This window comes from Molossus molossus, unplaced genomic scaffold (assembly GCF_014108415.1).
Source record: "Molossus molossus isolate mMolMol1 unplaced genomic scaffold, mMolMol1.p scaffold_m16_p_15, whole genome shotgun sequence".
In the NCBI taxonomy this organism is placed as follows: domain Eukaryota; kingdom Metazoa; phylum Chordata; class Mammalia; order Chiroptera; family Molossidae; genus Molossus; species Molossus molossus.
In genome coordinates this window covers 20,387,141-20,408,602 of record NW_023425350.1, presented here as the reverse complement: position 1 = coordinate 20,408,602, position 21,462 = coordinate 20,387,141, and the positions used below count along the sequence as shown (strand labels likewise).

At 36.8% G+C, this 21,462-nt stretch overlaps 2 protein-coding genes across 4 annotated transcripts in view; one reads left to right on the top strand and one right to left on the bottom strand.

Moving 5' to 3' along the window:
- Nucleotides 1-147: 147 nt before the first annotated feature.
- SPAST (spastin) overlaps nucleotides 148-21,462 on the bottom strand; it is a 62,211-nt gene continuing 40,896 nt past the window's right edge. For all 3 annotated transcript variants that reach the window (XM_036262805.1, XM_036262806.1, XM_036262807.1), the window contains exons 8-17: nucleotides 18,726-18,800; nucleotides 17,180-17,251; nucleotides 14,836-14,911; nucleotides 14,530-14,621; nucleotides 14,296-14,375; nucleotides 11,330-11,372; nucleotides 10,185-10,264; nucleotides 7,227-7,297; nucleotides 5,868-5,908; nucleotides 148-2,832 (exon numbers count right to left, since the gene is read on the bottom strand). In XM_036262805.1, coding sequence (XP_036118698.1) covers nucleotides 2,710-2,832; nucleotides 5,868-5,908; nucleotides 7,227-7,297; nucleotides 10,185-10,264; nucleotides 11,330-11,372; nucleotides 14,296-14,375; nucleotides 14,530-14,621; nucleotides 14,836-14,911; nucleotides 17,180-17,251; nucleotides 18,726-18,800 — 753 coding nt within the window. In that variant the 3' untranslated portion in view covers nucleotides 148-2,709. The remainder of the gene's footprint in view (nucleotides 2,833-5,867; nucleotides 5,909-7,226; nucleotides 7,298-10,184; nucleotides 10,265-11,329; nucleotides 11,373-14,295; nucleotides 14,376-14,529; nucleotides 14,622-14,835; nucleotides 14,912-17,179; nucleotides 17,252-18,725; nucleotides 18,801-21,462) is intronic.
- On the top strand, nucleotides 15,598-16,417 carry LOC118630739 (40S ribosomal protein S3-like). Its single transcript, XM_036262809.1, has one exon. The coding sequence runs from the start codon at nucleotides 15,992-15,994 to the stop codon at nucleotides 16,343-16,345; it is 354 nt and encodes a 117-aa protein (XP_036118702.1). The 5' UTR covers nucleotides 15,598-15,991; the 3' UTR covers nucleotides 16,346-16,417.

Genomic DNA, 21,462 nt, shown 5'->3' with positions numbered 1-21,462 from the left:
AGTACAAAAGACCAGATTAAAATTGAGACAAGCATTTAAAGAAAAAGCCTTTGACTCAGAGTCCAAAAACAAACTGCAAATAATTCATTCTACCAAAAGAATTCGTTTTCTTATACAAAATATAAAGAATTTTACACTATAAACAAAGACTGCTGTATATTTACTTAAATTATAATTCTAGCATCTGCTTTTCCTCCAATTCTTTCCAAACACAAAGCATATTTGCAAGCCAGAAATCTGATAACTTCAATGGGCAAATCGTCTTAGAATAAGTTTTTACACTTAAGATATCTTGAAAGATAGTATCGATTCTTTCCCTTGGCTTAGAGCCCAGTACATCAAGTTTTAATTCAGTTTACAAAACTCTGTCATATTAACATGAAGAGCACACTAAAATTTAATGTTTAAGCATTACCTTTTAGGAAGTAATATGACACAAAGCTCAATGCAAAATCTAAAAGGTTACAATCTAAGTTTAATATTAATTCAAAAAACCTTAGCAACTTCTATGTTAAAAAGACAAAACCAACCCTTTATACCTTGTACTATTATCATTATCCTATTTTCATGGCCCTTCTATGAAAGAAACACAGCTTAAAATAAATTTAGTCACAGCAAGTTAGAAAATGGGTCTCTAGCCCTAAGCTCAACTTCAGCCTTGGTCAGGAAAGTAAAATTACTTCTATACACGGATGGATATTCATATATCTGACTCAATGTTTATGACAATATTAACTTGACTTTTACATATTTTAACATTTGAAATCTTTATTTAAAAACTTTCCCGATAGTGAGTTACATTAAATTACTGCAGATAGAATTATAATTTTAAAGACTGTATTTTAAAAGTTGAGCTTGAAGCACATGGAACTTTAATATGACTAACCAGTTATCCAAGTATCAATAATGTTAATACTCCATTTCCAAATGAAATTTTGAGCTTTATTGAAAATGTTTTCATTTGGGATGTTTCCAATTCTTGTCATCATGCATATTTCATCATCTTTGATTGCCAAGATTTTATAACTATGTTTTAATGTTTGAGACCTTAAAAAGATACTATTCATGATCTAAAATATGCATGGTTCTGGCTTAAAGGTTTTTTTTCTACTTATCTCAACTCTAATTTTTATTATCCAAGGAGTTCAAACATCATTAGAAGACACATTGATTTAAACCATGTCTACAAACCCCATATGATGTTAAGAAACTGTACTATATTTAGATAAAGCTTTAACAAGAGCAAGAATACAATTAAGAAGAATGTAAAAAAGAAGAAGAATGTGTATCTTCATTACAAAATTCTTATCTATTAGGTGCAAGGTTTTAACTTTAACGTTTTCTCTCAAACCCAAAGATATTTTTCCTAAATGTAAAAAAATCTTTGTTCCTACTATAAAACTATTCTTTCCACCCATGACATTTTACATAAAAGCACCAAAGAAAATTTCTGTAAACAAACTTTTAACCAGTAAACTAAGAGGGCAAATATCTATTTGCCTTTATTACAATATTTAAAAGGCCATGACACAAATCTCTACTTTCTACAATGACATTTTTATAATAAAAATTCAGGCATACAAATACAAACGAGAAACAGAATTACCGTACCTTTTGGGGGAACAAAAGACAGTTAACAGACTACAACTTGTTTGTTAACAAAGCAAGCACAAGAAACCTATAAAATGTAGGCAATTTATAAAAATTCAGTAATTTTTTAAAGTTTCCTGGAAGGGATTCATAATTATTAATAAAAGATGGTAGACCCACTGGCTTATCGTTATCGCATAAATAGTAAGAAAGTAATAAGCAAGGAGTCTCAGCTCCCAGTACTTCCCTTCTCTCGCACAGGAACCACTCTCATAGCTATTAAAACTGGCTTTCTTAAATATTAGAATAATTCTAGCAGAAAATAAATTCCATTAGGAATAAGTTAAGTGTACAGTAGATTTCTGGCAAATATATTAAAAAAAAAATACTGCGGTCACATGAGGATTGATCTACATGTTGTATGATAAAGTGACTCAAAACTTCCAAATTTCTCCTCTGTTTTAATAGACTTGTTTTGTTGCTATCATACTGCTTTCTAAATTGTTTGGTAGAAAGGTACTAGAAAAATAAAAAGTGAAAAGAACACAATTGTTTAATGTCTGCAGATTTATGGAGAAAAAGCCTTCAAAATCCTTTTTCCTATTACTGTTACACAGAAAAAAGTTTTATTTGGCACACAATTTGTAAATCGAAACTTAATGTTTGGCATTCCAATCACCCATAGTAAAGACAACAGTAGGAAAGGAAACATGACTATCTTAAAAAGACGCCAGAAGACAACCAACTTGTTGTGTCTTTTATCATTTACTGTCTCTGAATACTTTAATCTGCAACTCAAAATCCAAATTATTTACATTCTGATTATATTGGTAAAGAAGACCAGAATCAGTTTTTATTGTGCTCTAACTTACACTGCCCATTGGGATAACCATGACCATCAAGGCAAGCAGGCCTTAAACAAAATATTACATTTGCATTGTATATTTTATTTAAATTTGTTATATGGTTTATCTTCGGGGATGCACAAATAATTATAAGACTCTGAAAGGTCCTGTAAACTTAGGCTGAGTTTCTGTAGCTGGTAACTATTCATTCACTGAAGATGGTGTGTTTCTCTCTTGGTAAGAAAATGTTCTGCAGGTTTACAAAGTTATTTGCTTAAACAGTGGTATCTCCAAAGTCCTTGTTCCAACGTATGTATGCTTCTAAGGTTTGAGGGCTCACGCTGCGTTTTATTTTTTTCAAGGATTCAGTGAAGTCAGATAATCGAATATTTCTCATCTAGATTTAAAAAGAGTATATGACAATAAAAATGATGAACACATATACAGTAGTTAACCCAATAATGGATTAAATAATGCTGTTTATTAATGTTATAAACATATATAGAGGAATTCTTTAAAAATCCTGTCAATCATCTTATTTTATATATACAGGGTGGGGCAAAAGTAGGCTTACAGTTGTATGAGTTTCTTCTTGTATTATTATTTATTAATTACTGAATTATTTTCTATACAAACAATGGCAAACTTACTTTTGCCCCACCCTATATATTAGAGAAGATTGCTATATAAGAAATCTTTTAAAAGTGCCATACTAGCCCTGGCCAGTGTGGCTCAGTGGTTAGAGTGTTGGCCCATGGACCAAAGGGTCATAGGTTCGATTCCCAGTTAATAAGGGCACATACCTGGGTTGCAGATTCAATCCCAGGCCCTGTTTTGGATGAGTGTGGCAGGAAATCAGTTGATGTGTCTCTCGCACATCGATTCTCTCTCTCTCTCTCTCTTTTCTTTCTCTCCTCCTTCCTCTCTCCCTTCAATTTCTCTAAAAATCAATGGAAAAAATATCCTCGGGTGAGGATTAAAAAAAAAAAAACGTGTTATACTAATATACTTTTTTTCTTTTCTTGTATTACATAAGTTTAGTTTCTTGCCTTGGCTGGTGCATCTGAAGGTTGCAGTTCAATTCCTGGTCAAGGACACATACCTGGGTTGCAGGTTCAATCCCTGAGGTATGTGTGGGAGACATCAGATGTGTCTCTCTCACACTGATGTTTCTCTTTCTCTCTCCCTCCCGCCCTCCCTCCCTCAAACTCTATCTGAAAATCAATGAAGAAATATCCTCAGGTGAGGATTGACAAATATAAAAATAAAATAATAAATAAAATCAATGGAGAAAATATCCTGTGGTGAGGCTTAACAAAAACAACAAAGAATTAAAATTATGAATCAGAAAAAAGGGACTTGAAATTTATACTTTAAATGTGAATTTAAAAAAATTTTAATCCTAACCCAAGGATATGTTTTTATTGATTTTTAGAGAGAGGTAGGAAAAGAGAGAAAGACTGACATGAGAGAGAAACATAGATTGGTTGCCTCCTGTATGTGCCCCTCCTGGGGTTGAACCCACAACATTTGCTATCCAGATGATGCACCAACCAACTGAGCCACCTGACCAGGCCTAAATGTGACGTTTTATGGTAATAGTAGTTAAACACAAAAGTGGGTATGTGGAATTCTCTATTCTTAAGCTTCATTCATGTCAAAAACACTAGGTGAACTAGACCATTAAAATGGAAGGGTGCCAGGGCAGGTTCTGGTACCAGCAGGTTCTTGCCTTGTGCAAGAAATATTGCAACTACGCCTCTGAGTGAGAGGCCTAGTGAGAGCAAAAGCAAGTTTTATTCAGGTAGAGACAGAGAGGTTGCTGCAAAAGTACATGCCCGAATGGAAACAGGCCAACTCTGGAGTAAATTGGTCAGTCAGTGGTCAGTCAGTTTTTAAGATTTTTTGTGTTTCTAAGTGTGAGTGGTTTCTGAACTTTCTGGTGCTACATTCTGACTCTACCATCTGGTAGGGAGGGTGCTCTTGTTCCTAACATGGTCCCTTCCCAAAATACCATCATGTTTATTCTCCTGGGGAGTGGGGTGCTCTTCTACCTGTGTTGTCAGTTTTCAGTATAATGATAGCATAATGAGCTTTGGGGTCAGTCTCTGGTCAAATTTTCCTCCACCTTGGAATGATCTGGTTTTAGCCAATGCTTATTGTTGTTGACTTCTGTAACCAACACAGGGGTTTCCAGTGATGAACTATTTTCCTTTGGTCATTCATGGAGGTGGGGCTCTGATGTGAGCACCTAGCAGCTTATCTGTCCTGTGATGTCCACTCCTCCTTCCTCATTCCACTTGTTGGGAGTTTTCCCTAAGTTCTTTCTATCTTGCGTCAATGCCACATCATGGCATCTATGTCACAGAAATACTGATGTATGTGTGGAACATGTTTGTGAAAGGATGCTTGTTAGAGCACTGTTCAGACTTGTGATAATTTTGAATAAAAGCCCTACATGTCCATTAAAAAAAAAAAAAAAATGGAAGGGTGGCTGCAAGAAGTGTGAGGACTTTCTTAGTAATGTAGGTGATGAACCACCACACACAAATTCCTGCAGACATCAAGTTCATTTAAAGATTTGAGGAAAGAAAACTGTCAAAATGTACTTGTTCTCTATGTTAAGAGTTCAATGTCTCCTCAATAGCTGTTGAAACTTGGGCAGTAAAAAAATATCTGACAGGTAAGTCACAAATATAAAGTAAGTTGATTTTATTTATTTTTAAAATATATTTTTATTGATATTTAGAGAGAGGGAGAAAAAGACAAAAACATTGATGTGAGAGAGAAATATTGATTGGCTGCCTCCTGCATGACCCCTCTGGGGATCGAGTCCGCAACCCAGGCATGTGCCCTGACTGGGAATCAACTGGGGACCTCTCACTCCATGGGACAACACTCAGTCCACTGAGCCACACCGGCCAGGCACATAAGTTGATTTTAAAAGTTTGCTCACCCAGTTATGATCATTATGCATTTCCAATTTTATATTTCATAGGCAGGTAGTATTTTTCTAAAGAAATTCTTTAGCATCTCATAAGAGGGCTTACCATATTAAGAAAATAATAAATTACAATGGTAATTGTATTGTTTTATAAGGAGGAAAACATTGAAAAACTAACAAAATAGAACATCAAAGGCTTAAGCTGTTATAAGTTATTTTCATAATGTATAAAATCTTCATTTCCTATAATTTTATTATTTAGTATTTATATAATACAAATTGTTAGAAAATGACTTAATGACTGTGTAGTTTTTGTCCATTACCAAGGAACTACATAAGATATTGTAATTGGATAGGCCTCTATATTTTGAATGAAGCAAAGTTAATTTTTTCTAGTTTCTAATCAAATAAACTATAAAATCCAGACAAAACATATGCCTTCAATAAGGAGGATCAAAATCAAGAAAGATTATTGTAATATAGTATACCTCACTAGCAGACATATTCTTCACTTGTTCTGGTTTCAGTTCTGTAAAATATAAAAGGCAGACACTTAAGAAAATTTTTTGAAGTTTAAACTGCTGAAGAGTAAAAAACAAGTACAATGACCTAAAAGCACATGTTCAATATAAATCATATTAAAAAAGACATATAAGAGCGCATACAATGTATAAATGTTTACACTCCTTCTTAGGAGTAACTGAAAGGTATTCAATTTCTTTGGATATTGTCCCAAAACAACAGATTTTACAAATTTCAAAGTAAAAAGAATTCAACTTGTTCTTTTTTTCTAATCCTCACCTGAGACATTCTTGCATTTATATTCAGATACAGCAGGAGGAGAAAGAGAGAAACATTGGTGTTGCCACCCACACCCGGGCAGGGGACAAACAGAAACCAAGGTACATGCCCTTGTCGGAAACCAAACCCGGGTCTCTCTGGTCCACAGGCCAACGCTCTAACCACTGAGCAAAACTGGCCAGGGCTCAACTTGTTCTTTACAAAAGGCATTAGCTTTAAAAAAAGATCTAACTTCTGTCTGCTTCCGAAAATAGCTAAAATATTCTGAAACTACAAATGATTTATATATTAGCTATTGTTTCTGAGTCCCTATTTGAACAAGGCTTGTAGCAAAAAAAATTTGACTAAAATGCTTTACTCCGTGTTTCAAGATATATTCTCAAAGTTACCAAAGCAGCAGTTCTTAATCAGTACCTTGTTTCACTGTAGGAGGTGAATTCCAGAAGTTGCAAGTTCCATGTTCTATTCTATCATCATAGCCAGTAATCTGAATGCATCTGCCTATGCTGGCTATGGAAAAGCAGCTGAGAACATCTGCTCTAAAGTGATACCGTAGTGAGTTTAATCTAATTTAACCTAAAAAAATCAGTTGTGGTATTTCAGAATCAACAAATTACCCTGAATCAAAACATAGCAATGAATGAAATATTTTGCTTAACGTCCTCAAAAGTTAACATATTATGTTAAAAGTATAAATAGTGATATGAGTTCCCCTAGATACATAAATTTCAAGTGATATTAGAATATTGAAATGAAAAGCACCAAAAAAAGCTTAAGAACATTTTCTCTTTATCATTCCTTTTTGCTTGCTTGAAAAAGTTTTCTTTTTGAGTTTTCTACTGCTTAGCTACTATCAACAAGTGCAACCTGTTATCTAGAACTGACCCATGAACTGTCTTTGTATGGTCTATGAAAATAATTTCACATTTTTAAAAAAAAACAGGAGAAAAAAAAAAGAATATGCAATGGACAGCATATATGGCCTACAAACCTTCTCAAGTGGTCTAATGAAGAGGTATAATTGTTTCAGGCTCTTGTATACCTACCTCGGATAGGACCCAGAGCTGCATCTTTTGCCAAAGCTGTTAGATCACTTCCTGAGTATCCATCAGTCATTCTGAGGATGGGTAGAAAGAACAAATAATTTTCATCTTTGCAGATTTAAAATCTCCATGTAGTACGAGGGTAAAACCTACTTTGGCTTTGTCATTAAGCAGACTGCTATATGATTTAAGGTCACACAAAGGCCCACTTGCTAAAAACATATAAAAGAGTATACTGCTGGCTCCTTATTTATAATGCCTCAAATTTTCATCATTACAACCATTCTTTTATTCATTTTTTAGGATGATTTTATTTATTTACTTATTATTTAATCCTCACCCAAGGATATTTTTTCCATTTATCATTGGATAGAGTGAAAGGGGGCCCTGGGAGAGAGAGAGAGAAACAGCGATGTGATAGAGACACATCAAATGGTTGCCTCCCTCACGACCCCGACCAGGGCCGGGGACAAACCGCAACTGAGGTACATGCCCTCGGCTGGAATCGAACCTGGAACTTTTTGGTCCACAGGTTGTTGCTCTAACCGCTGAACCAAACTGTCCAGAGCACAACTATTCCTTTAGATTAAGGCATACTGTATCTCCAGGAGGTTCCATTAAATTATAAACATGTCCCTTAGAAAGATAACATCTATAAGCCATTGCCAGCCAACTGCCATGTAACCAGTTACATCTCTATAAGTTACTGAGTCTTTGTCTTGACAAAGAACACTGACTTGATGAAATAAGGACCAAAGCTGATTTATTATTTTTTTAAAATTTTATTTATTTATTGCCTTTTTTATTGTTGTTAATCCTCACTGGAGGATATTTTTTCCATTGATTTTTAGAGAGACTGGAAGGGAATGAGGATGGGGGAAAGAGAGAGAGAGAGAAACATCAACATGAGACAATTGGTTGCTTCCCGCATATGCCCCAACCGAGGCCAGGGATCGAACCTCCAACCCAGGTACATGCCCTTGACAGGGAATCGAACCCATAACCCTTTGGGCCTTGGGCTGATGCTCTAACCACTTAGCATACTGGCCAGGGCAGATTTAGGTTCTTTTATATTTTTTTCAGCTTTTTTTTGGTTAATCCTCACTCGAGGATATTTCTTCCACTGGTTTTTTTTTTAAGAGAGTGTGGAAGGGAAGGGTGAAAAGGGGAGAGGGAGAGAGGAAGAGTGAGTGGGAGAGAGAAACATCAATTGGTTGCCTCATTCATGGGCTTGGCACCTGGGGAATCAAACCTGCAACCCAGGTACATGCCCTTGACCGGGAATAGAACTTGCAACCTTCCTGTGCCTGGGCCAACGCTCTAACCACTGAACCAAGCCAGCAAGGGCTTTTTCAGCTTTTTAATGGAATTTATTGGGGTATAAATTATATAAGTTTCAGCGGTATAATTCTATAATACATCACAAAGTAAATTTTTTTTTTTATCCTCACCCGAGGACTTTTTTGCTTCAGATAGAGTAGGAGGGAGGAGGGGGAAGAGAGAGAGAGAGAGAAACATCAATGTGAGAGAGACACATCGACTGGTTGCCACCCACACAACCCCAACCAGGGCTAGGGACAAAGTGCAACCGAGGTACATGCCCCTAGCGGGAACTGAACCCAGGACTCTCCAGTCTGCAGGCCAACGCTCTAACCACTGAGCAAACTGGCTAGGGCGATTTTGTTTTTTAATGTAGGACAAACATGGTGAAGGAAGGGTCTGCTGTAAAAAACAATGCGAAAATAGGCACACGTAAGTGGCATGACACAGTAGAGAATCCTGGGCAGTCAAGTGATTATCAAAAGGAACTAAGAACTAAGGAGGCAAAGGCGAAGAGGAAAATAAAAGAGGGAAAGAAAGCATTTAGTTATCATGTACTATGCTAAATAACTACACAGATCAAACATTATTAGCAGAATTCTTTATTGGAAGACAAAGAAGGATCTCAATATTTCAAAATAGTGAATTTGTTCTTTTTTCATAGTTATCAAGGAATTCAGTGTTTATTAAAATTACTAGCTACCCACATACTTACTGAACATTTTAGATTATTTTATGAGAATTTTTCCAGTGATCAAAATTCATGAATGCATCTCCTATATTTATTTTCTACTAAAGTGTACCACTCATTAAAAAAAAGTTAGAGTCTGGCCGGTGTGGCTCAGTGGTTGAGCATCAACCCATGCACCAAGAGGTCACCGGTTCGATTCCTGATCGGGACATATGTCCAGGTTGTGGGCCCGATCTCCAGTGCGGAGCATGCGGGAGGTGGCCAATCGATGTTCTCTCTCATTGATGTTTCTATTTCTCTCCTTCTCTCACTTTCTCTCTCTCTAAAAAATCAATAAAGGAAAACAAAAAACAAAAAACGTTAAAGAGCCCTGGCTGGTTTGGCTAAGCAGTTAGAGCGTCAGCCTGCGGTCCAGGGAGACCTGAGTTCAGTTCCACTGGGGGCACGTGCCTCGGTTGCAGTTTGTCCCTGGCCCTGGTTGGGTCGTGCGGGAGGCAGCCACTCCATGTGTCCCTTTCACATCGATGTTTCTCTCTCTCTCTCTCCCTCTCTCTCCCTCCAACTCTATCTGAACAAAAAATGGAAAAATGTTCTCGGGTGAGGATAAAAAAAAAAAAGAAAATATATGTTGGCAGGGGCAGATATATTTTAAATTTAAAAAATTACTTTGATATCACTTATAAGTTTTAATAAACTTATAGAAGGAATATAGTACCATCACAGATCTTAAGGTCATGTCGTGTATAGGATCTAGAAATTTAAATTTAAATACCATATGTATAAGAATGAGAGATAAGAAAGAAGGTAAAGGAAGCAGAGGATGAGACAAGTTTTCTAATTACTCATTTTATACTTGAACTTACTTTAAACAAAACAGGAAAAGATTTCTTAAAAAAATAAATAAATACATATACACACAACTCTAATATCGACCAAATCAAATTACTCACCTAGCAAGTTGTGCTAGTTCTTTTTGGGTCAATGGGCTTCCCTGTTTACATAATAGATTTTTAAGTAAAAGTAATCGTGTCTGAAAAGAAATATTAAAGAATTATCAGTTCTAAGAATTAGCTTAACAAAATATCAAGAGTCAGGTACAAATCCTAACTCTCATTTAGGAACTAAATGATCTTACACAAATCACTCTACCTTTCAGAGCCTCACTCATGTCCTTTAAAACTCCCATTTTTTGAGAGTTCCTGAGAAAGGTAAAGATATTCCCAATAAAGCACTAAGGACACAGCTACTATTACTACCAAGTGTGTTGAGTGTCTGAGCTAGACAACAATAGTGAAAAAACCAAACAGTTTTATGTAAGTATGAATTCATATAACACGAATCTCACCCATTGTAATTCAATGTATTTCAATGACATAAAAAATTTAGTTTTGAAATCATCACCATAATCCAGTTTAGAACATTTCTAACACCTCAGAAAGTTCACTCAAGCCAGTTTTCAGTTAATCCTCACTCTCACCTTAGCCTTAGCAAATTACGGATCTGCTTTATGTTTCTAGAAATTTGCTTTTTCTGAACATTTCATATAAATGGAATTATGGTGTATAATATTTTACATTTGGCATCTTTCACTTAGTATAATGTGATTGAGGTTATTTTACTTTATGGCATATAGGGTGTCCCAAAAAATGTATACACAACTTTGAATAATTATAAAGCCAGTGTTTATTAAAATACATTTTATTTTCACTTATACCCTATATACATTTTTTCTGGGATACCCTGTATAAAAGTAGCTCATTCTTTTTACTGCTAAATAATATTCCATTAAATGGATATACCTCATTTATTCATCCATTCACTGATGAATATTTTAGATTCTTGGCAGTTCTTATTATTTATAATGCTACTATAAAAATTCTTGCACATGTCTTTGTATAGATATGTGTTTTCATTTCCTTTGGGTAGATTCTTAGGAATGGAATTGTTGGGTCTTATGATAAGTTTATATTTATCTTTTTAAGAAACTGTCAAACTATTTTCCAAAGTGGCTATCCCATGGATTGGAAGACTCAGTATTATGAAGGTGGTAGTTCTAGTTTCTACTTAAAAAATAAAATCACAAATAGATACATACCTCCTCATTTGGCAAAGACACATATACCCGTTTGATGAAACGCCTAAAAGAAAGATTCAAACAATTTAGAAATATAGTTTTGAATTTAAAGGTAATGTAGTTTAAGTAGCAAAAGACAAGAAAAAAAACTAAGTAAAATGCTAAAGGCATGTGAATGCATTTTAGTCATCAATGTAAAAAATTATTTTTAGAGTTAACTCTTTTAAAACTCTCTAGTTAATATTTTAAAATCTGTATCATGATCTCATTTATTTGTGGAATATAATAAAAATAAGCTGACAAACAAAACAGACCCAGAGACATGGAAGTAGGGAGCAGACTGACAAACCCCAGAGGGAAAGGGGGTGGGGAGCAGGGGAAGAGCTAAACCAAAGAACTTATATGCATAACCAGTGGACACAGACAACAGTGCAGTGAAGGTGGGGCGGGGGAGCGGGAGGAGGGTGTCAATGGGGGGAAAAAGAAGGGACATCTGTAATACTTTCAACAATAAAGAAAAAAAATTTTAAATAAAATAAAATAAAATAAAAATTTAAATCCCTAATTCAATACTATCAGAATTAACTATTTAGGTATGTTCATGTTTTTTACAGCAATAACATTTCAAAACAATATATCTGATGTAAGAATTTTAATAAAGCCCTGGCCGGTTTGGCTCAGCGGTTAGAGCGTCAACCTGCGGTCCTGAGAGACCCGGGTTCGGTTCCCGCTAAGGGCACGTACCTCGGTTGCAGTTTGTCCCCGGCCCTGGTCGGTCGTGCGGGTGGCAGCCACTTGATGTGTTCCTTTCACATCGATGTTTCTCTCTCTCTCTCTGTTCCTCTCTCTCCCTCCCACTCTACCTGAACAAAAAAAATGGGAAAATGTCCTCGGGTGAGGATAAAAACAAAACAAAACAAAACAAAAAGAATTTTAATAAAGACATTTTTGCTGTCTTTTTGAAACTAAAAACAACTAAAACCAAAAGACAACAGAAACAGAAAAGTAAATTTCATTATAAAGAAACTAGGTAACATTTACAGAATTTAAATGTATGAAGAAGGGCTACTTAGGGCAATGGAAATTACACTGACAAAGGAGGATATGCACTGCGGATTATGGACATGAAGTCAAAGCATAGAGTTTTCCAAAGGAAACAGAGAGAGCATATTCTAAGGGGTAATAAAACCAAACTCCCCACATTTAAACAAGCACGTGAAGACTGGCTCCTTAGATCATGTGAACCCTAGTCAATAACGGCAATGACAAGGATGGAGAGGCTGAACAAAGAAACTCAAACACATCGTCTTTGTATGAAGACATCAGTCTGGCAAGATGACAAACTGTCTTACATGACCAATCTTTATTAGTTGAAGAAGTCTAAATCAACCCAATGTCTTATTTGCACACATACACTTGTTTACCAGGTAGGGCTTTACTACTGAATTAGAGAGACTGCCTGTTATTCATAGGTATTCATAAGACAACTCAAAATACTTGCTTGGTATCTTACTTTTCTAGTTATCCTCCTATAATATCCTTCCAAAACTAGGTTTTTAAGAAAACTCTTCTTATTCCAATAAAAATAATAAGCAGCCCTGGCTGGTTTGGCTCTACAATTAGACCCCAGCTGGGGTCATGCAGGAGGCAACAAATCAATGTGTTTCTCTCACACTGATGTTTCTTTCTTTCTCTCTTCCCCTCCCTCCCTCCTTTCCACTCTATCTAAGAAAATCAATGGAAAAATATCCTCGGGTGAGAATTAACAACAAATAATAATAATAATAAGCAAAACAGGCAAAAGCACAAGACTGATTTTTTAAATAGTGTCAACACAGGGGAAAATAATGCAATAGATAAAACAAATAACATGTACAAGGGGATTCTGCCACAGAGCGAATTAAAATTATAACCAAATCTTTCCATGAAATATAATAATTTAATGAAAAAAAATATCTTCTATGAAACAAGAGATCAATGAAATATAAGGGCACAAGAAAATAACATATACAAAGGCTCAAGGGTATAAGACAATGAAGATGAAAAAATGGACCACAGAGATCAGGAAAGCAATGAGAAAGAAAACAAAAACCACCAGAGAAACAAAGGTTAGACAAGTAGTAGCAGAAAGGAGATTAGACACTAACCCAGTAAGAAATAAAGACAACAAATGGGAAAACAGACAAAAACAAAACAAAAAGACCTAAAAGTTTTAAAGGATTGAAAAGGAAATTATAGACATGGAAGAAAAAAAGATGCAACATAACGCATAAATTGTGTGTAGAAGAAAAAAAAACAAAAACAGAAAAATTAGGAAAAAAAAAATTAAAGATAGTAATAAACAAAGGAGGTTTCCAAACTATCAATTTAAACAAACATCAAATCCCAGGAAAAATAAACACATTTTTCAAATAACTAGATTTCACTAGTTGGAAATTGTATCCAGTAAGAAGAAAATTAAGTTAACCCATGAATGTGAATAAAGGTAGGCTGGCTTCAGACTTTTATACTGCAACATCCAACCCTAGAAACAATGGGGCAATGTTCTAGACTCCTCAGGAAAAGAAAGGGAGTCTCAATAATTTTACGCTGAGTCAAACGGTCCTCCCAGTAGGAAGGGGACAAATTTGTTTTAACACATAAAGAGAGAACATGACATGGTTCTCATGAAACTTGCTTTTATCAGCTTCTCACGAAGCCCAATAAAAGAGGGTAAGAATCAATTTTGAAGTTTTAAGATAATTTAATCCAACCCCCCCAAAATAGGCAGTTTGCCTAAAGCCTTAAAATAAAGAGCAGTTTTCCTGATAATCTGCTGGCCCTGTCTTCAAAATCTTTAGTTGGTAACAAGAGGCAAGAACATGGATATAAGGAGTAAAATAATAAATTTAGTTTTTAAATTGAGAGTAAAGGAAATAAGAAATATGTGAGATGAACATACGACTAAACATATCTGTAATAAATGTGTTTCTACATAAATTTCCTACCTGAGAACAGCCTCATCAAGCTCTTGTGGCCTATTAGTTGCACCCATTACAAGTACTCTGTCATCTCCAGCAGATTGTACCTATGAGGCAAAAATATTTTTTTCAGTACTTTTAGAGAAAGTAACAACAAAGAAAAACATAATAAAGGTATCTATAATTCTAATTGGGTCATTTAACAGGAAAATATATACATTAAAATGTTACCATATTAAAAATATCATAGTCAATACTTACACCATCAAATTCTATTAGAAATTCAGTTTTTAGACGTCTACTAGCGTCATGTTCTCCTTCTCTTCTTTCACACAAAAGGCTATCAACTTCATCTAGATGAAGGATAAGACAAGCTATATGAGTTATCCGAGATTAATCTAGTTTACTACTTAAGTTATTAATACAGTGGGTCCTACTCAATTCATTAGTCTTTAACTTTGTGCTTCTTTAAAACTTTTCTTTTGAATAACCTTCCCTATAATACCGCTTACACTTGGAGAAGGAAATTTCACAAAGGTTCAGCTAAGAAGGTACACATGCTCTTACCTATAAAAATTATAGAAGGTTGAAGTTCTCGAGCCACAGCAAAAAGAGCTCTCACCAACTTCTCTCCTTCTCCCACCTAAAACAGGCATTACACATAATCACATTTATAAAATGTAACATTATTCAGTTTTTTAGTTTTCACGATTGAAAGTTTAGAACATAGGAATTTAATTTCCTTTCTTTGCAATAACCAAAGGTTTGGTTTAAGAAACTGGGAAGAGGGTAGAGGAGGTTACTGAAACATCCCTTATAATTTTAGAAAACAGACCATTTATTTATTATTTAATACAGTCTGGTAAGTACTATAAAAAATAAAATATATCTCTATCTTGCTTGATACTGTATTCTTATGGCTTGAGAATTAAATAGCCATTAGTCAAAGGTAAAACTAGTGGGAAGAAAAAATTGAAGGGGAGAGTAAGAGATGCTGTACATATTCCTTTAGCACTAGGTTGCAGGGTATATTTACAGAAACAGGTAAGTTAGAAAGTACCCTACTGAACAAAACTTGTTCTATTAAGAACACCTTGAAAACTTATTCTCACAATATGAGTCAGTAAATATAGAAATATTTCTAGGTAGACCAGGAGGTTTGTGAACACCCCGAGACATTATAATAAAACCACTCTATGCGCCAAAGTCTCTAATGAAAGGGTCATGAGGTTTGGGGTAATCTACTATAAAAACTCTTCTGCCTTTGGTTGACATCTATTCTTTTATTGAAAATTTCATTTTAAAAAACAGAAAAGCTTTTCCTTCGGCGGTGCAGGGCGGCAAGATGGCGGTGCAAATTTCCAAGAAGAGGAAGTTTGTTGCTGATGGCATCTTCAAAGCTGAACTGAACGAATTTCTCACTCGGGAGCTGGCAGAAGATGGCTACTCTGGAGTTGAGGTCCGAGTTACACCAACCAGGACAGAAATTATTATTTTAGCCACCAGGACATAGAATGTTCTTGGTGAGAAGGGCCGACGCATCCGGGAATTGACTGCTGTGGTTCAGAAGAGGTCTGGCTTCCCTGAGGGCAGTGTAGAGCTTTATGCCGAAAAGGTGGCCACAAGAGGTCTGTGTGCTATTGCCCAGGCAGAGTCTCTGCATTACAAACTCCTCGGAGGCCTTGCGGTGCGGAGAGCCTGCTATGGTGTGCTGCGGTTCATCATGGAGAGTGGGGCCAAAGGCTGTGAGGTCGTGGTGTCTGGGAAACTCCGAGGACAGAGGGCTAAATCCATGAAGTTTGTTGATGGTCTGATGGTCCACAGTGGGGACCCTGTTAACTACTATGTTGACACTGCCGTGTGCCATGTGCTGCTCAGGCAAGGTGTGCTTGGCATCAAAGTGAAGATCATGCTTCCTTGGGACCCAAGTGGTAAGATAGGCCCTAAGAAGCCGCTGCCTGACCATGTGAGCATTGTGGAACCCAAAGATGAGATACTGCCCACCATGCCCATCTCAGAACAGAAGGGTGGGAAGCCAGAGCCGCCTGCCATGCCCCAGCCAGTACCCACAGCGTAACAGGGTCTCCTTGGCAGCTGGATCTGGAGTCTGGATGTTGCTCTATAAAGACCTTTAATAAAAGCTTTTTAAAAGATAAAAAAATAAAAATAAATAAAAATAAAAATAAAAAACAGAAAAAAAAAAATTGGCCCCAGACAAAAATCATAAATAAATATACATCACATACCTTGACCTATATATAAAGGTCATCAAAGTATGTGTATGATTGAAGAAAAAGAAAAAAAATTCTGGAGGGAAATGAAAGAGATCACCTCTTACGACATCAACACTTAATAAATGAAGTAAGGCCTGAATTGATCCTTTCTTACGGCCTGCTCAGTATGTAAAAGCTAGTTGGAATCCCATTCTTCCAACTTCCAAGACAGTGTTTTCCATTATACTATGTGTATAATATGGATAAACAAATATTATTAACCATTTTACGTATAAAATTTCACATAGGAAATAAAATGTAACCAAGAAAAGAGGTATTGTTTATAGTTACTTTTAATTACTTTACAAAACTGAGAACCGTGCCAATATCTGAGCTTGGACTTCTAGCCTCCAAAACTATAAGACAATAAATTTCTGTTGTTTAAGCCAGCCAGTTTATGGTACTTTGTTACACAGCCTTAGCAAACTAATACAATATTTGACATCACAATTCTAATTTTAAAATATCCTAACAAAATACACATGAGTTTCTACTATGAAGAGTGATATTCATCATCTCTGAATAATAGATATAAAACTCACAGACAAATATTTTTGTGTAATGACATTACCATTTACACTTAACACTAACATTTAGGCAGTAACTTAAAACATGACAGTACTGGAAAGGATACTCACATATTTTGAAGTTAAACTTGCAGCACTTATATTAAAGAAGGTTGCATTTGATTCTGCAGCTACTGCTTTAGCCTTTAAAAGTCACAAAGACATATAGTGTATTAGATCAATATCTTGCTTTGAAAAGATAAACACATTTGATCAACTTAAGTACAAGAAAGGAATATCTGAAAATATAAGGCAAAGACACCATCCCCAACATGTGGCAATGAGTTTCCTTCCCAGCAATAAGAAGATCAATGAAGACCTGTGCTTCTTTCCACTCCCCTTTTTTCTAAGGGAGAATAGATAGGGAGAGGTTTAAAAAAAAGGTGTTATTTTCTTCCTAGTTATAAAAAGATAAACAGTTAAGAAAAAAAGTCATTCCTTCCCTATTAACTTTTTCCCTCTCTAAGAGCTATGCAGGAGAAAGGTATCCAAATTCTAGTTAAAGCTTTTGGCAAAAGGATATTAGAAAAAAAAAATCTGGTCCAGCTGGTGTAGCTCAGTGGTTGAGCGTCAATCCATACACCAAGAGTCGCAGGTTCAATGCCCAGTCAGTACATATGCCCAGATTATGGGCCTGATCCCCACTGGGAAGGGGGGGCATGCAGGAGGCACCAATCAATATTCTCTCTCATCAATGTTTCTCTCTCTCTCTCTCCCTCTCACTTCCTCTATTAAAAAAAAAAAAATCTGTTGTATGGCCCCGGCTGGTTTGGCTCAGCAGTTAGAGCAGTGGCCCACAGACTGAAAAGTTGTGGGTTTGATTCCCGGTCAAGGGCACGTACCTCATTTGCGGGTTCCATCCCTGGCCCTAGTCTGGGTTGTATGAGAGGCAACGAATCAATGTATCTCTCACTTTGATGTTTTCTCTCTCTCTCTCACTTCCCCTTCCTCCCTCTCACTCTAAAAATCAATGAAAAAAATATCCTCGGATGAGGATATAAAAAAAAAATCTGCCCTGGCCAGTTTGGCTCAGTGTTAGAGCATCGGCCCGCAGACCAATTAGTCACGAGTTCGATTTTGGCCAAGGGCACATACCTCAGTGGTGGTTCGTCCCCAGCTCTGGTTGGGGTGGTGTGGGAGGCAACCAGTTGATGTGTCCCTCTTATGTCAATATTTCTCTCTCTCTTCCTTTCTGTCTCTCTCCCTCCCTCCCACTCTATCTGAAGATAAAGAGAAAAATATCCTCCGGTGACGATTGAAAAAAAAAAATCTGTTGTACATCAATTATACTTCAATTAAGAAAAAGAAAAAAATCTGTATTATGCTGATTGTTTAAATAAAGCTGTTAAGATAATAAAACAAATCAAGAGTTAGGAAAATAATATAGTAAGATAAGTTCTTCTAAGGTAAAAATTTTAACTAGCCCAAACATATGACTGAAGATAACATATGGTTTTCCATCTATTTTGTCACTGAAAACTGGTTTAAAATTTTAAACAAAATATATTATAACTAAAAGCAAGTCATAAATAATAAACTCAGGGACAATGTAGTTTTTTTAAAAAATTATTATCCCCACTATCTTAATAGAGCATTCAAATTTAGAAAAAATTCTTACCAGCATTGTTTTCCCGTTTCCAGGTGGACCAAAGAGTAACAATCCTCTGGCAGGAGCTCTAAGCCCTGTGAACAACTTAAAAATAGATACACAACTATGATTCTGGAGACACTTTTTTCCAGACATTTAAATACTTATTTGTTATCTAAAAAGCATAATTTTTCAGCAGCATCCTCCATAACAGAGCTCTAAAGAGAATACATAGTCAACAAATTAGTGTAATTATCAAAAGCAGAAAAAAACAAAAGAAAACCAAATCCTCATTGATCAAAATGAAAGCAGACTTGGAAAACAGGCCATATTACTGAACATAGGTATGCTTCTCTACTTCCTTTAGAAATCTTACCAAAATAATAATAAATAAGTAAAAAAGATAAAAATTCTTCAAAACAAAAGAATAGAAAGAATAGCCAAGGAAGCTAAAACCTAAGTGTCTGCTTGTGAAGGGATACCTAGATACAAGGAGCAAGCTGATATAAACAAAAATCCCTGGAAAAGCCCTGGCCAGTTTGGCTCAGCGGTTAGAGCATCGGCCTGCGGTCTGGAGAGACCCGGGTTCGGTTCCCGCTAAGGGCATGTACTTCGGTTGCAGTTTGTCCCCGGCCCTGGTTGGTCGTGCGGGTGGCAGCCACTCGATGTGTCCTTTCACGTCGATGTTTCTCACTCTCTCTCCCTTCCTCTCTCTCCCTCCCACTCTATCTGTACAAAAAATGGAAAAATATCCCTGGGTGAGGATAAAAAAAAAAAAAAAATCCCTGGAAAAGCTCAGGAAGTGGAGGCATCAGGTACCGGAGAAAGCACGAGTACGGTAGGCAGCCCAAAACGGAGAAACAAATTAAAAGTTTGTTTAAAATTTTTTTCCTTTTATTGATTTTAAAGAGAGAGGAAGGGAAAGGGAGAGATAGGAATATTGATGAGAGAGAACATCGACTGGCTGCCTCCTGCATATCCCGCACTGGGGACTGGACCCACAACTGGGGCAAGTGCCCTGACCGAGAATTGAACCAGCGACAATTTGGTGCATGGGTCGATGCTCAACCACTGGGCCACACTGGTGTGGCCAGATTAGGTTGCATGAAGCCCCGGCTGGTTTGGTTCAGCAGTTAGAGTGACAGTAAACCAAGGAGTTGTGGGTTTGATTCCAGTCAAGGGCATGTATGTTGGTTGTGGTTCGAACCCTGGTACTGGCCCTGGTTGAGATTCTGAGAGAGGCAACCAATCAATGTGTCGGTTTCACATCAATGTTTTTTCTCTCTCTCACTCCCCCATCCCTCCTCCCTCCTACTCCATAACAAAATCAATGGAAAAATATCCTCAGGCCTGGCCAGTTTGGCTCAGCAGTTAGAGCGTAGGCCCTCGGACTAATGAGCGTGGGTTCGATTCCGGTCAAGGGCACATAACCTTGTTGCGGTTTGTCTCCGGCCCTGGTCAGGTCATGCGGGAGGCAACCAGTCGACATGGCTCTATCACATCGATGTTTCTCTCTGTCCCTCTCTCTCTCCCTTCCTCCCACTCTGATGATAAATGGAAAAATATCCTCAGGTGAGGAATTTTAAAAAAAAGTAAAAAATATCATTGGGTGAGGATAAATAAATGTTTGGTCCAGCCAGTATGGCTCAGTGGTTGAGCATTGACCCATGCACCAAGAGGCCGCTGGTTCGATTACCTATCAGGACATTGCCCAGGTGGTGGGCCAAATACCCTGTGGGGATCATGCAGGAGGCGGCCAATCAATGTACTCTCTCATCAATGTTTCTATCTCTCTCTCCCGCTCCCTTCCTCTCTCTCTAAAATCAATAAAGGAAACAAAAAATAAATGTTTGTATGAAGAACTGAAGCAATGTTCCTTTCCCCCAAAAAACAGCACTTAGGCAAGCACTCCTCTTCCACAACCAAAGGAGAAGTTTTATTCTAGAGAAATTCAACCAGATTCTCCAGACTTAGGGACATCAGGTGTGGCAGGAGTAAAGGGTGAAGAACCAGATTAACACTTTACTTAACAGTGAAGGTGTATGCCCAGCCGATGTGGCTCAGTGGTTGGGCGTCAACCCATGTATCAAGAGGTAACAGGTTCGATTCCCAGTCAGGGCAAATGCCCAGGTTGTGGGCCAAATCCCCAGTGGGGGGCATGCAGGAGGCAGCCAATCAATGTTCTCTCTCATCGACATTTCTATCTCTCTCTCCCTCTCCCTTCCTTTCTCTCTAAAATCAATAAAGAAAAAGAAAAAAAGGAAAGCATGACACTTCATTAATACTAAAACCCACATTTAAGATGTGGTAACACAGTTTTTCTCAGTGGTTAGAGCGTTAGCCTGTGGACCAAAGGGTCGGGTTCAATTCATAGTCAAGAGCACGTACCTAGGTTGCAGGTTTGATCCCTGGTCAGGATCATTTGGGAGACAACCAACTGATGTTTTTCTCTCTTTCTCTCTCTCTCTCTTCCTCCCTCCCTTCCACTCTATCGGAAAAAAAATCAATGAAAAAATATCCTCAGGTGAAGATCAACAACAACAAAGATGTGGCAGCTATAGTGCTGAGGAGGTAGTTCTTATCTCAAGAATCTCATTTTTATTTAATTTCCTAGGTCCACCACTTAACCATAATCCCGAGCAAGTAATTTAGGTCTTAGGACAAATATCTTTATCAACAAATGGACTACATAATTGCTAAGATCCTTTTTAGGTGTAAAATTATTGGAGTCCTTTCAACAAGCCATTTTTGGTCAATACTCAGTCTG